Raw genomic sequence first — 14,027 nt, 5'->3', positions numbered from 1 at the left:
TAGAGTAGTATGGGGAGAAATTTGAAAAAGGGTCCCATGACTTATAGAGTGGGAGGAGAGGTTTGTTGTTGCTGTTACTTGTTTTCTTTTATACACAGAAATTAAAAGCAGAGAGACCTTACAGAATACTTCAGAAACTATAAAGTACCTAAATAACCTGTACAAAATAATCCCAAAGACTCTGACTTGGCACGCTGCTCAAAAGGAGTGTCTGAAAAACAACATGCAGCTGGTGAGCATCACGGACCCTTACCACCAGGCGTTCCTCACCGTGCAGGCCGTCCTCCACAACTCTTCCTTGTGGATTGGACTCTCCAGTCAGGATGTAAGTTTTCAGTTCCAACTGTCAGGACCAGGCAATGGGATGCAATGTTTTTTATTGTGCATGGCATCTGATACCACACTAAAAGAAACTGTATATCTTAAAATTTTATTCCAGTAAATTTCATGGAATATGTGGCTTTTTGTGGCAATTGTCTTTCCACTATTGAAAGATCTAGTGTGTTATTGTTGAAATGAGGAAAAGGTTCTGGTGGACATGTATGCTTGAGCACTTCTTTTTATTTATTCTAATCAAAGACTGAGCTAGAATCGGGAACTGGCATCTCTTTAGCCAAGGAAAAGATAAGAAGGGAAGAATTTAAACATCAGATGGGGCTGGGCATGGGAAACACTGTGGATGGTGTTGAAGTGTCCTTTCTATCCCTTTCGAAATCAGTAGAGTTGGAGGATCGCTTGAGCTGAGGAGTTCGAATCCAGCCTGGGGAACATAGCAAGATTCTGTCTCTAATAAAAAAAAGTCAGCAGAGTGAAATTAAGCTACTTTAAAAAGGGATTAGAATAATGTTTCATCCCATCCAAGTGCTGATCTGGATAGAAGTCTGGGGTAATTCTCATTCATTTCATAGCTGAACAAAGAATGCTAGTCTCCAATTATCCCAACACTAACCAAATGCATGTTGCACAAACAGGGATAGTTATACAGCTGAAGCTTTGGGCTGTCATTAAATAGGGGATTTTTAAAAAATATAAAGGTGTTGTATTCCTGTTGGGATTATAGGCTATTTTTGCCTCTTTTCTCAGCCAGGGGATACCACAACATACCAAGATGGGTCTAGGGCTGCATGGAGAAAATGTGACTGAAGACAATTTAGTCCTAGCACAAACTCAGAATTGACCTGGAGAATGGATGAATAAACCAGAATTGTTACCAAAAGTGCAATTAAAAGTAGCATTTAAAAATGGCTTGCAGAATGGTTTCTCTGAGCCTCTGGGTATTTTAAAATTTACCCTTAATCAAGCCGGGTGATTAGGAAGCTGCTTACCCAGCCCTCAGAGCATCAATTCTTTTATAGCATGGCTTTCACTTGCTTTCTCTTGTCTGAAACTCGTCGTGTCTATTGTGAGAGTGTAATAAGTTATTATATTTCCCAGTTTCAATCACCTTAAGTCTTTTGAGACAAAAGCAATATTGTCACTGTAGAAAATTTGTAAAGTGTAGTAAGTAAAAGAAGAAAATTAGGCCAGGAACAGTAGCTCATGCCTGTAATCCCAGCACTTTGGGACCTGAGGTGGGAGGATCATTTGAGCCCAGGAGTTCAAGACCAGCCTGGGCAACATAGTGAGACTCTGTCTCTACAGAAAAATAGAAAAGTTAGCCAGGTGTGGTGGTACACATCTGTAGTCTCAGCCACTTGGGAGGCTGAGGCAGGAGGATCACTTGAGCTCAGGAGTCTGAGGTTGCTGTGAGCTATGATGATGCCACTGTACTCTAGCCTGGTGACAAAGTGAGAGTGTCTCCAAAAAAAAAAAAAAGAAGAAGAAGAAGAAGAAAATTAAAGTTGCCTGTAATCCCAGTGCCTAAAGATACATATGGTTTATTTTGGTATGTATCCTTCAAGTTATTCTTATATGTACACATTTATTTTGAAGACAATTGGGGTCAGATTGTTTTATAACATTTTTCTCCCACGTAATGATTTTGATCTTATTTCTTATCCTATTTTCCTATAGTTTTTTTCCTTTCACCCTTAATTTTAACATATTGAGTGCAGCTGTTTATTATGTGTCTTCATAAGCTGCCTTAATTTTTTGGAACATGCCAGGATATTAACAAATAACAATTTATGTTGAAAGCAATGAGAAGGTATTGAAAGATTTTAAACAAAATAGCAACAATATAAGATTTTACTTAAGTAAAATGACACAGGGTAGTGGGGGGGGGAGGAAACAAGCAGTCTGCAGAGAGGAAGACCAGTCATTTTTGTATAAATCAATGCAGAAAAAGATGTTGGCCTAAGGCGTGTTTACAGGGTCTGAGGTGCAGCAGCTTAGGGTCATACAAAGTACGGAGTGTGTCTATGGCCGGGGTCACTCAAGTACATAGAAGTAAAAATACATGGAATGAGAGGAAGTCAAGAAGGCTTGAGACTGGTGTGCCATCCACTGAACCCAGACATCCCTACGTCAATGGTAGGGCCAGGGGGACAGAGCAAGATGTGGCATTTCCTTAGTAAAAGTCAGGAGCGAGCAAGAGGGCCAAGTCCTCAGCGAAGGTCCAAGAGAGGGGAGGATTCTGCGGAGTTTGCAGTGATAAGAAGGGCTTCAACCTCAAAGGAAGCGACTGAAGGAGATAAAAATGCCTACTACCGCTTTCTCCTAGCCCTGTGGTATCTGAGAATGGAAGAACAAACAGCCTTCCCTTGTGGGTGCTGAAAGGAGGTTATTCCCTTGGAAAAGCCAGATTTAAATTAAGATCGATTAAGGTCAAGAATTTAGTAAAGAGATATTTATAGTCTTAATAAAGAGAGTTTGTATTCAGTAAAGAGATAGAAGGTGTGGGATGATTTATGTAGGATGGAATGGAAAGTCCAAAGGCCCAGGGCCAGGGGCCAGGGGGAGGACAGCAAAGGAGAAGTACAGGGCAGTACAGACAACAGTGCAGGCACATTTGAGGCCACGATGGCTTAGGGATGAACTGGCCCAGGGTTACAGCTGGAACTCTGGTCTCTAACAATTCAGAATGAGGCAGCTGGTGGTGTTGAGGCTTGACTGTATTTGCTGTTTATGGTTTACTAAGGAGACTCATGTGTGGCCTTTGCTCAATATTCCAAATAAACTAGTGGTGCAAATTGCTTTAGGCCTCAGGAAAGCTTAGCTCAGTGTGTCGATTGGGCCAGCATTGGTATGGAAGGCCTGGTGCTCTGGTGGCACTGTGGGAAGCTCAGACAGACCTGTACCCCGTAATCCATCCCCTGTACCTAGGTGGGTGGTCAGGCCCTCGTCAGGTTGTAAAGACAGATGTACACAGATTTCTAGCACACAACATAATATGGTGAATGAAGTAGCTTCTCCCCAAAGTCAAGTGTGAAAACAGAGGTATGAGATCCACAAGGCCTGAGGGGCTAGAGGAAGGGAACTAGCATTGATGTAGTTCTGTGTGCCAGCTGGCCACTAGGATACATGCTTTACATGTTATCCCATTAATTCTAGCCCTGTGAAGTCAACTGCCGCACGCGTTTAACGGACGACGGGATGGAAATTTGGAGAGGTAGGCTCAGAAATCAAAAGCTAGTGAGTGACTGAAACAGGATTCAAAACCAGCCATGCTTGTCTCCGAAGCTCATGCTCTTTCTACTTCTCCATGTTGTCTTGGGTTTAATCAGCTCTCACAGTGGTCCTTACTTCAATTTAGTTTTCTGATTTCCAACCACCAACAGTTCCAATTATGTATAGCAGCAAAGCGTAATGGTTGGGACATAGACTCTAGGGGCTGACAGCCTGGATTAGAGTCTTAGCACTGTAGTTTATATTCTGTGCGACTTGCACAAGTTACACACCTTTAGCTTCCTCTCCTGTAAAGTGGAGGTAATTATAGTACCTCTCTCATATGGTTGTTATGAGGATTAAATAAGTCAGTATTTGTAAAGCACTTAGAACAATGCCTGGCACATAGTAAATGCTATGTGTATGTTCAATATAAAATAAAATTAAAAGTCGTTATATTGACCATTAGGGTCAAAATAATACAAAGTGATAACATGAATATTGTCACTTGAAATGTATTTCTGATCCTTACAGGATGAACTCAACTTTGGTTGGTCAGATGGGAAACGTCTACATTTTAGTCGCTGGGCTGAAGATAATGAGCAACTTGAAGACTGTGTAATGTTAGACACTGATGGATTCTGGAAAACAGCGGATTGCAATGATAATCAGCCAGGCGCTATATGCTACTATCCAGGAAGTATATGAATTTTAAATATTTTAATTCTTAAATTATTATCATCAATCTCATGAGTAGTAAAATTTCCAGGGAGTAGTTTTATAAAATCTGGTTTTGGATTTGCAAAGGAATTATAATCATGCCCTTTTGACAACAAAATTTGTTGTGAAAATTTATATTCAGATAGTTATTATATATTAAATATTTTGTTATTAGTGAGTTATTTTAGACATGTTTTATCTTTAAAACAATGGTGGTTGACACTTGAGTATTGTCTTATTGTTACTTAGCCTCTTTTGCATATATGTTATATTCATATTGTTATAGGAAATTTATATTTGTGGGAATTCTGTCATAATTCTTAACATCACAACTATCATTACTTTATTGAGCCACTGTTAGTTGGTGCCACAGTTGGTGGCAAGTAACAGCAACCAGCTCAAGCTAGTTTAAGACAACGTGAAATTTAGAACCCCCAAATGGAAATTGGGGGAATGGGAGTCAGGCACCCAGAGATACCCTCGTCCACCCCTCTGTGGATCTGCACTTTTCTTTTAATGTGCTTTAGCCTCTCTCTGCGCTGGTGGAACATGGCAGCTCTGCAGCTTTCAGTTACAACTGTAAGTGGAGATGAGTTGTCAATTTCAAAATTCTACTTTTCAAATCCTTAGAGAGAATCTGATGAACTTAGCCTGAGTCAGGTACGCAATCTCTAGCCCATTCAGAGGTAAGTGGACTTACAACTGTCAGAGGACCACATCTGTGGGTTTGTGGTAGAAAGAAGATGCTACTTCACCGACAAAGGGGATATTGCCCAAAGTGTGCTATGTTGTGAGCTGGGAGAAATACTGAACGATCCCTACTTCATATTAAACCGGTTTGATTTATTTTGAGCAGAGCATATCTATATTTGCATCTTTTTGAATGTATGGCCTTTTCATAAAATGAAAAACATAATCAGCTTTTCTAGATGCCAGATTTTAAGCAATATTTCTGTTTGATTTGGTTAAAGCAATAACTTATTTAGAGCATCAAGTATTTCATTAAAATGTTCCTTTAAAATTAGAGCTGTCAGTAGGCAGAAACTTGAAAATGAATTCTCAAAGTTATAGTTAAGTGCCTATTAATAATGAATATGTTCATGTAGTTTCTCTGAGGTGGCCCCTTGTGCTTGACATATGGTAATACAGGAAGAATGAAACTGCACTTAACATAATAGCACCTCATTTTTTACATTCTTCCACTCCACAGCAGGGGTAAGAAAATTGTGTCACATGACCTCCTTCCTACAGAAAGCTGGCTTTCTGTACACTGTGTTTGAGTACAACCAGATAACAAGCTTCACCAGGCTATTAGTTCTTGGCTCCCTGATGTTCCCTTCAAATCGAGTTTAATGGCTATGAACAGGATTTAACATTTATATCTGAAATTGGAATTCTTATCATCGACCCTTTTTCTAGATGAGACTGAAAAAGAGGTAAAACCAGTTTACAGTGTTAAATGTCCATCTACCATTCTAAATACTCCATGGATACCATTTCAGAACTGTTGCTACAATTTCATGGTAACAAAGAATACACATATGGCAACGACACAGGATGAAGTTCATTCTAAATGCCAGAAACTAAGTAAGTATAGTATACTGTCATTATATATTTTTTTAAATCTCACCCATGTTATAAATATTTCTAATTACCACCAGTAACTAGATCTCAAAAATATTCATCTTCTTATTTCTGCATTATCAACGACAAAGTATTAAAATTTCTGTTTAGTTAAAACGGAAAGTATAGGATTAACCTCTTTACTCATTTATTGGAGAACTGCTCTTTGTGTGTGTTAACAAGATGGGTTCTCCTTCAGAAGGAAAAGAGGTGACACAAGAGAGTAGAGAACTGGATGTTAAATCAAGCTAGGTTGTGGGTAAGTGAAAATAGGTTAGTCTGAGTGGTTGAAAGCTTAGATGTGCCACAAAGAAGCAGCTATGTGTAAAGAAATACACATTTCACATGTTCAGCTCTCAAGACTCTTGAGATAATTCCTGTGAGATCCACTGAGGATTATGAACAATGGAACTATGAACTTTGTGGAAAGTTCCTATGGAAAATATCAAACCGTTATTCCCCAAAGTGTGCTCTGTGTAATGCTAGTCTTGAGAGATGTTCTGGGGAAAGAAATCCTTAGAAAAAGAATAAGTTGAAAAAGTATAAGGTTGAGAAACACTAGATACCATAGCTTTTATTGAACATTATCAAATGTATTAATACATTAGCATGCACTTTATGAAAAACTGGCATAAATTAACAAAGTTTGACTTTGTTTAAACCAATGTTTGCAAACTTTTTATCCATGTAGACCTTTTCTGAGGGACCCGCTTGTTAATTTCCTGAGGAACACACTTTGGGAAATATTACCCTTTTTAACCCTAATATAATAGTGATCTCTAAGGAAAAGGAAGATACGGTTTATAGCTGTTCAAGAGGTTTTATTCCTTATAGAATAACTTTGACAGGATAGCATTAACATGGGTGGATTTGTATCAACTAAAGTGATCTTTAAATGGGGGGAAAGTGAAGTGAATCAGCATTTTAAATTCTCTATTCAGCTACTAGTCTTCCACCATACTGTAAGATCGAATTTAACACCAAAATGTTTGAAAACTTCTTAACCTATTCATTTTAGTACAAGATGGTTTTAATTTACATGTCTTTCTAATTTTCCAATATTGTTTAAGTTTTAGAGTACATTAAGCTGGGAAATAGAATTTTGTAAATCTATAAAATAAAGTAAAATGTTCTGGGTAAGTAATTATTAAAATTATTGGTTATTTTTTATTTAACAGATCCAAAATCACATATTCTGAGTATTCGAAATGAAAATGAGAATAACTTTGTTCTTGAGCAACTTCTATACTTCAATCATATGGCTTCATGGGTCATGTTAGGAATAACTTATGAAAGTAAGTTATAAATCCATTGATTTTTCTCTATTTGTATTCATACTTCATTATAACCTATTTATCAAGCTATAAAAGTATAATTCTTCAAAGTACATATTTATCAATATATAAAAGTATAATTATGTACTTAATATAACTTATGTAAATACCAAGACAGTTTTTGTGTCTCTGCTCTGCTATTTTTTTTTTTTTTTTTTTGAGACAGAGTCTCGCTTTTGTTGCCCGGGCTAGAGTGAGTGCTGTGGCGTCAGCCTAGCTCACAACAACCTCAAACTCCTGGGCTCAAGCAATCCTTCTGCCTCAGCCTCCCAAGTAGCTGGGACTACAGGCATGCGCCACACCATGCCCGGCTAATTTTTTCTATATATTTTTAGTTGTCCGATTAATTTCTTTCTATTTTTAGTAGAGACGGGGTCTCGCTCTTGCTCAGGCTGGTTTCGAACTCCTGAGCTCAAACAATCCGTCTGCCTCTGCCTCCCAGAGAGCTAGGATTACAGGCATGAGCCACCGCACCTGGCCTGCTCTGCTATTAAAATACCTTTACTACTAAGTTTAGAGTTAAATGGTAGAAAATAATTTCCTTGCTTCACTCTTCCTTCTAGCAACTCAAGACTAACTAAAAATGATCACACTCCCAAATAAATCTCCAATATTTATGTCTCTACTAACTATGTGGGATGTGCAAGAATAGAATCATTCTTCTATTAATGTTGCACCTTTGGGTTTATAACATTGGCTTGGGGTATACATATGGTAAGCATTAGAAAAATGAAACACATGGTCTGATAATGGGATAGAATATTAAAATTTGGACTAAATACCACAAATCCAAATGTGATTAATATGAAATTTTTAAAAACATAGAGTCCAATATAGGGGAAACAAGACCAATTTAGAAAGATTCTCAGAGATGACCTGAAAATCATAGAGGTTTTGGATTTAGGAAAATTTATTGTCAGCATAAAGCATCAAAAGCATAAATTTACTCTAAAAAGGGTTTAATAAGGGGCACAGAACAATGACAGCCAGAGGTAGAATAGCAAAAGAAGCTAAATTACTCAACTCTGACCATTTTATTAGTAAAAACAGGCTTCTCCTTTGCTACCTATTTCTTACTGTTGCCAAGGTTTTCTTAAATGTTTATGGTTTGCAGATGAGTTAATCAAAATTAAACTATCAAGCAATAGAGAAGACTTGCATTGCCAGTTGAGGATAAGTCCATCACCATAGGACTTAATTGGTCTAAGTCTTTTCTCCAATGACACTTGAGTACGCTTAAAGTTAGGAGTGAGAAAAACAATGGAGAGAAACTAGGAGGAAAGTTCCCAGGCTTTACCTGAAAGCCACTGAAGAAACAGTGGTCTTGTATTGAGCAATGGAGACCATACCCAGGATATAGAGACTTAAATTTTATCCTCTGGTGTACTTTGTAGTTATATTATCAGAAATGATTGAAAATGTATTCTATATTCTGAAAAAGCATTTTCAGATATGAAGACTTTCTTTTAATTGTCTTCTTATAAAACGTATAAGTAACAAAATTTCTATTAAAATGTATAGACATAGGAGGAACACATAGAAAGATATTGCAAGCAAATAGTAATTTGCTTTAAATATAATTCTTACTGACTCAATTTACATCCCTAAGTCAGTGTTTTTAGTTATTTCAATATACTTACAGAATATTTAATTGTATATAGCACCTATACAAAGGATTTTGTTTTTCAGATATGAAGACTTTCTTTTAATTGTCTTCTTATAAAACGTATAAGTAACAAAATTTCTATTAAAATGTATAGAGATAGGAGGAACACATAGAAAGATATTGCAAGCAAATAGTAATTTGCTTTAAATATAATTCTTACTGACTCAATTTACATCCCTAAGTCAGCGTTTTTAGTTATTTCAATATACTTACAGAATATTTAATTGTATATAGCACCTATACAAAGGATTTTGTTTTTTAAAACATTCTTGACTTTTTAACAGTAGGACCATGAATAGAAATTACTAAGAGAAACCACTAAGAGATGTCAACTAAGAGATACTTCAAGCCAAGTGAAAAAGTGACCCTTTCTTATACCAACTTTAGAAAGATACCATTGCACATTGTGTTGATCAGAAAATCAATAACTTTGCAGTTTGGGAGAGGGAAAGAGGCATGGGAGGCGTGCAGTGACATAAAGCAGCAAGCAAGAGCCAAATATATGCACAGTACTTGTAGTGGGTCATTGCCGCATGCATATGTCTAGATCTGTTGCTTTGAGAGATGGTAATCAGGGCATCAGGTATATGTAGGTAATGATGGCATCACTCTTTATACCAATTTATAATTTTGATAGGCCTAGCAACTTTTTTTTCAAAAGCTTCATTGAGACATTTTCCCATACCATTCAATGCAGACATTTGAGGTGCACAATTTAATGATTTTCAGTATAGTCACAGAGTTTTGCAACCATCACTACCCTAAAAAGAAACCACAATAGCCTGTAGCATTCCCTTCCTATTTGCTACCCCTCTCCTAGTCATCAGCAACCACTGATCTACTTTCTGTCTCTGTAGATTGTCTATGCTATACATTTCATATAAATGGGATCATACAATATGTGAATTTTTATTTATTTATTTATTTTTGGTGACTGGCTTCTTCTACTTAGCTTAAAGTTTCAAAATTCACTCTTATTGCATCATGTATCAGTACATTATTTTCTACTTATGGCTGAATAATATTCCATTCTGCAGATATATCACATTTTATTTATCTATTTATCAGTTGATGGGCATTTAAGTTGTTTTTACCTTTTTGGTTATTATCAATAATGCTCCTGTGAATATTTATGTATAAGTTTTTATATGGACATGTTTTCATGTCTCTTGGGTATACATCTAGGATCAAAATTGCTGGGTCTTTTGTTTCACCCTTCAAAGAACTGCCAGACTGTTTTCCAAAGCAGCTACCATTTTCCATTCCCAAAAGTGGCGTATGAGAGTTCCAATTTCTTCATATCTATGCCAACATTTGTTTAATCTGCCTTTTTGATTATAGCCATTCAACTGGGTGTGAAGTGATAGCTCATTGAATTATTGCATTTCCCTGATGGTTAATGATGTTAAGCATCTTCTCATGTGCTTAGTAGATATTTGTATATCATCTTTGGAGAAATCTCTATTCATATCTTTTGCCCATTTTAAAATAGAGTTGTCTTTTTTAATTGTTGTTTATATATTTTATATCTACATCCCTTGTCAAATAAATGATTTGCAAATATTTTCTCCCATCACTTTCTTGATAGCACAAAAGTTTTAGTTTTGATGAAGTCCAATTTATCTATTTTTTTCTTTTGCCACTTGTTCATATCTAAGAAGGCTTTACTTACTGCAGAGTCATGAACAGTTAATCCTATGTTTTCTTCTAAGGGTTTTATAGCTTTAGCTCTTACATTTAGGCCCGTAATCCATTTTGAGTTAATTTTTATATATGGTGAAAGGAGGGGCTCCAACTTCATTATTTTTTTTTTTTGCATGTGGATATCTAATTGTCCAGCACCATTTGTTTAACAGACTATTCTTTCCAGATTGAATTGTCTTGGCATCCTTCTTAAAAATCAATTGACCATAGTATGCACAATTGTGTACAGTTTATGTCCAAAGAAGAGATTTCTGTCACTAATTTTGGAATATATCAATGATTTTTTAATAAAATAATTACATTCATTTTCATTGTAATTAAACACATATGCAAGAGAAATGGATATTTGGTGAAAAAATAACAGTGTTATTATCGAAGGATGGTGGAATTATAGGTACATTTTAATTTTTATATTTATAATATATATATTTTCCAAATTAAAAATAAGCATGATTTACTGTTATAATCAGAAAATATTTTAAAGGGTTATACATAATCATGCAACCTTTTAAAAGATGGGGAAAGGAAAAATAAAATAAGTTGAGTTTGAAATATGAACCTTAAAACTATAATTCAAGTCTTAATTTAATCTCTAATCATAGGAAAAAAAATATTTTTTCTCCAGATAATTCTTTCGTGTGGTTTGATAAGACTATGCTGTCCTATACACACTGGAGAGAAGGAAGACCAACTATAAAGAATGGCAAGTTTTGGGTCGGTTTGAGTACTGATGGCTTCTGGGATATTCAAACCTTTAATGTTAATGAAGAAACATTTTATTTTCACCAGCACATCATTCTTGCTTGTAAAATTGAAATGGGTAAGTATGCTAATGTAGAGTTTTAACTCCAGGAAAAGAGAATATAAGGCCATTAGTCCCGCGGGGGGAATCATGCAATCATGATTTTTTAATGCTTCCTCTGTATTCAGTCCTACACAAGGTGCTACAGAGGTCATGGAGGAAGGAAGACAAGGACCCTGGTGTCACAGTCTTGACCTCAAAGAGTAAAATGTAGGTGGAGAGATAGCATTAAATTCTTTGTAATTATTTTATATAGGTTAGTCTTAGATTATTTGGTACAGACTTAAATTTGTTGGGAAGTCAATCAAATGTGATCAATGAAAACAGGAACAATGAAAATAAAGGATGCCTTCAGGAAGAGGTGGAACTTGGTTGGTCCCTGAAAGATAGATAGGATTTTTACAAATAAGAAAGTGGGTTTGGGTAGAGTTTTGATATTCCAGGCAAAATGAATGTCTCTCAACCTTGCCTAATCCTTAAATAAATCTACTTTAAAATGCACATTAGTTTAAAATTTTTCACAGCTTAAATGTCATTACTACCACTTTGCTCTAAGCCCTCAGCTAACACAAAGCCTATCATGGTAGCATCCTGGCTAATTGCCTCTCTTCAGAGTGCTGCAGATTAACTTCCTGAAGACCGTTGCCATCAACAATCTCCAAGGATTCCTATTTTGAATTACTTTGAGTCCATGTAATCTTTTGAGACTCTAGAAACAAGTCTGTATCCCTAATTTCTAGGCCCTCCTATCCCCCATTTTTTTCCCCATTTTTCCTCATTCTTGCTCAGTAAGCATCTTTTTCTCAGTCAGGCTGATCTCCAAATTGTACCATGTACAGTGGGCGCCCATCCTCATATTTGTACCTTTATTTATGTTTTTTTCCTGTCGAGAAGATTTACACCTTCTTTCTTTCTTTTTTTTTTTTAATTTCTTTTATAAACTTTTCATTTTAGAATAGCTTTAGATTTTAAAAAAAAGTTGCAAAGATAGTATAGAAAGTTCCCATACAGCCCACAAACAGTTTCCTGTATTATTGACATCTTACATTAGTATGGTACATTTCTCACAACTGGTAAACTAATATTGATACCTTATTATTATTAACTAAAGTCCATACATTATTCAAATTTCCTTAGTTTTTCTTTGACGTGCTTTTTCTCTTCAGGATCCCATCCAGGACACCACATTACATTCAGTCATCGTGTCTCCTTGGGCTTCTCTTGGCTGTGATGGTTTCTCAGACTTATCTTATTTTTGATGATCTTGACAGTTTTGAGGATCACTGGTCATGTATTTTGTAGAACATCCCTCAGTTTGGGTCGGCTGGTGTTTGCTCATGATTAAACTGGGGTTACGAGTTCTGGGGGGGAAGACCACAGATGTAAAGTGGCAGTCTCATCAGTTCATATGAACAGTACATACTGTCCACGTGACTTATCACTATTGATTTTAACCTTGACCACTTGGCTCAAGGTAGTGTTTGTCAGGTTTCTCTACTGTAAAGGTCCTCTTTTTCCCCCTTTCCATACTGTTCTCCTTGTCAGGAAGTCGCTGTGCTCAGTCCATCCTTACAGGTTGGAGGGTTATTCCCCACCTTCCTGAGGAAGGGGGAGCTATCTATATAATTATTTAGAATTCTTCAGTGCAGGAGATTTGTCTATATTCTCTCATTTTAAAATGTATTCATTCACTTATTTACACCCTCATCATTGTGGTTTTGTGGTTGTTTGTAGTTTGTTTTTAGCACTTCTTTACTTTCTAGTTACCTTCTTTTTATTATTTTCCTCTAACCCTCTAGACCTAGTATGGGCTCATGGTTATTTATTTTATACTTTGGATTATAATCTAACATACTACATTATTTAATACTTTGCTCAAATTATTCCAACTTCGGCCATTGGGAGCTCTTTCGCTTGGTTCCTATGTCCCTTGAAATGCCCTCATCATTGTATTGTTCTTGTTTGTTTGTTTTTAGTACTTCCTTACTTTCTGGTTACCTTATTTCTTTTTAGTCTTAATTTCACCTAACCCTTGAGATCCGGTTTATCAAGCAGGCTTCCTGACTCCTCTAATTCTGAAGAACCTCTAGTCAGTCTCACATTTCCTAGTAGTTAATAGTTTTGCCATCATTTCAGGTATTGTTTTTTTCTGTCTCCAACTAATATGTGAGCCCCTTAAATGAAAGACTATGTTTATGCATTTTTTTAATCATCCAGACAATTGTAATATTTAAGAGCCTATGATATGTGCTATAGCAATAAGTAAAATAAAGTATGCATTTGACCTCCCTTATTAATGAGAAACCCAGTTTTATTTAACTTTTGAAATGATGACATGTCATCTTATCCAAAATATGTATTTTGAAATAATGTAATCACCAGCCCTTTTAATTTAAATATTATAGTTGACTACAAAGAAGAATATAATGCTACACTGCCACAGTTTATTCCATATGAAGATGATGTTTATAATGTTATTCAAAAAAAGGTAACATGGTATGAAGCATTAAACACGTGTTCTCAAAGTGGAGGTTATTTGGCAAGTGTTCATAACCAAAATGGCCAGCTCTTTCTGGAGGATATTGTAAAACGCGATGGATTTCCACTATGGGTTGGGCTCTCAAGTCATGAC

At 36.1% G+C, this 14,027-nt stretch overlaps 1 protein-coding gene across 1 annotated transcript in view; it reads left to right on the top strand.

Moving 5' to 3' along the window:
- Window positions 1-14,027, top strand: part of LOC105819537 (lymphocyte antigen 75) — a 145,098-nt gene that overhangs the window by 80,856 nt on the left and 50,215 nt on the right. The window contains 6 exon segments of the mRNA XM_012655813.1: window positions 99-325; window positions 4,081-4,246; window positions 5,686-5,853; window positions 7,068-7,184; window positions 11,219-11,413; window positions 13,801-14,027. Of these exon segments, the coding sequence (XP_012511267.1) occupies window positions 99-325; window positions 4,081-4,246; window positions 5,686-5,853; window positions 7,068-7,184; window positions 11,219-11,413; window positions 13,801-14,027 (1,100 nt within the window).

This window comes from Propithecus coquereli, unplaced genomic scaffold, assembly GCF_000956105.1.
Source record: "Propithecus coquereli isolate 6110/MARCELLA unplaced genomic scaffold, Pcoq_1.0 Scaffold49, whole genome shotgun sequence".
Lineage (NCBI taxonomy): Eukaryota > Metazoa > Chordata > Mammalia > Primates > Indriidae > Propithecus > Propithecus coquereli.
The sequence above is the reverse complement of the archived record's forward strand: the minus strand, read 5'-3'. Positions and strand labels throughout refer to the sequence as shown.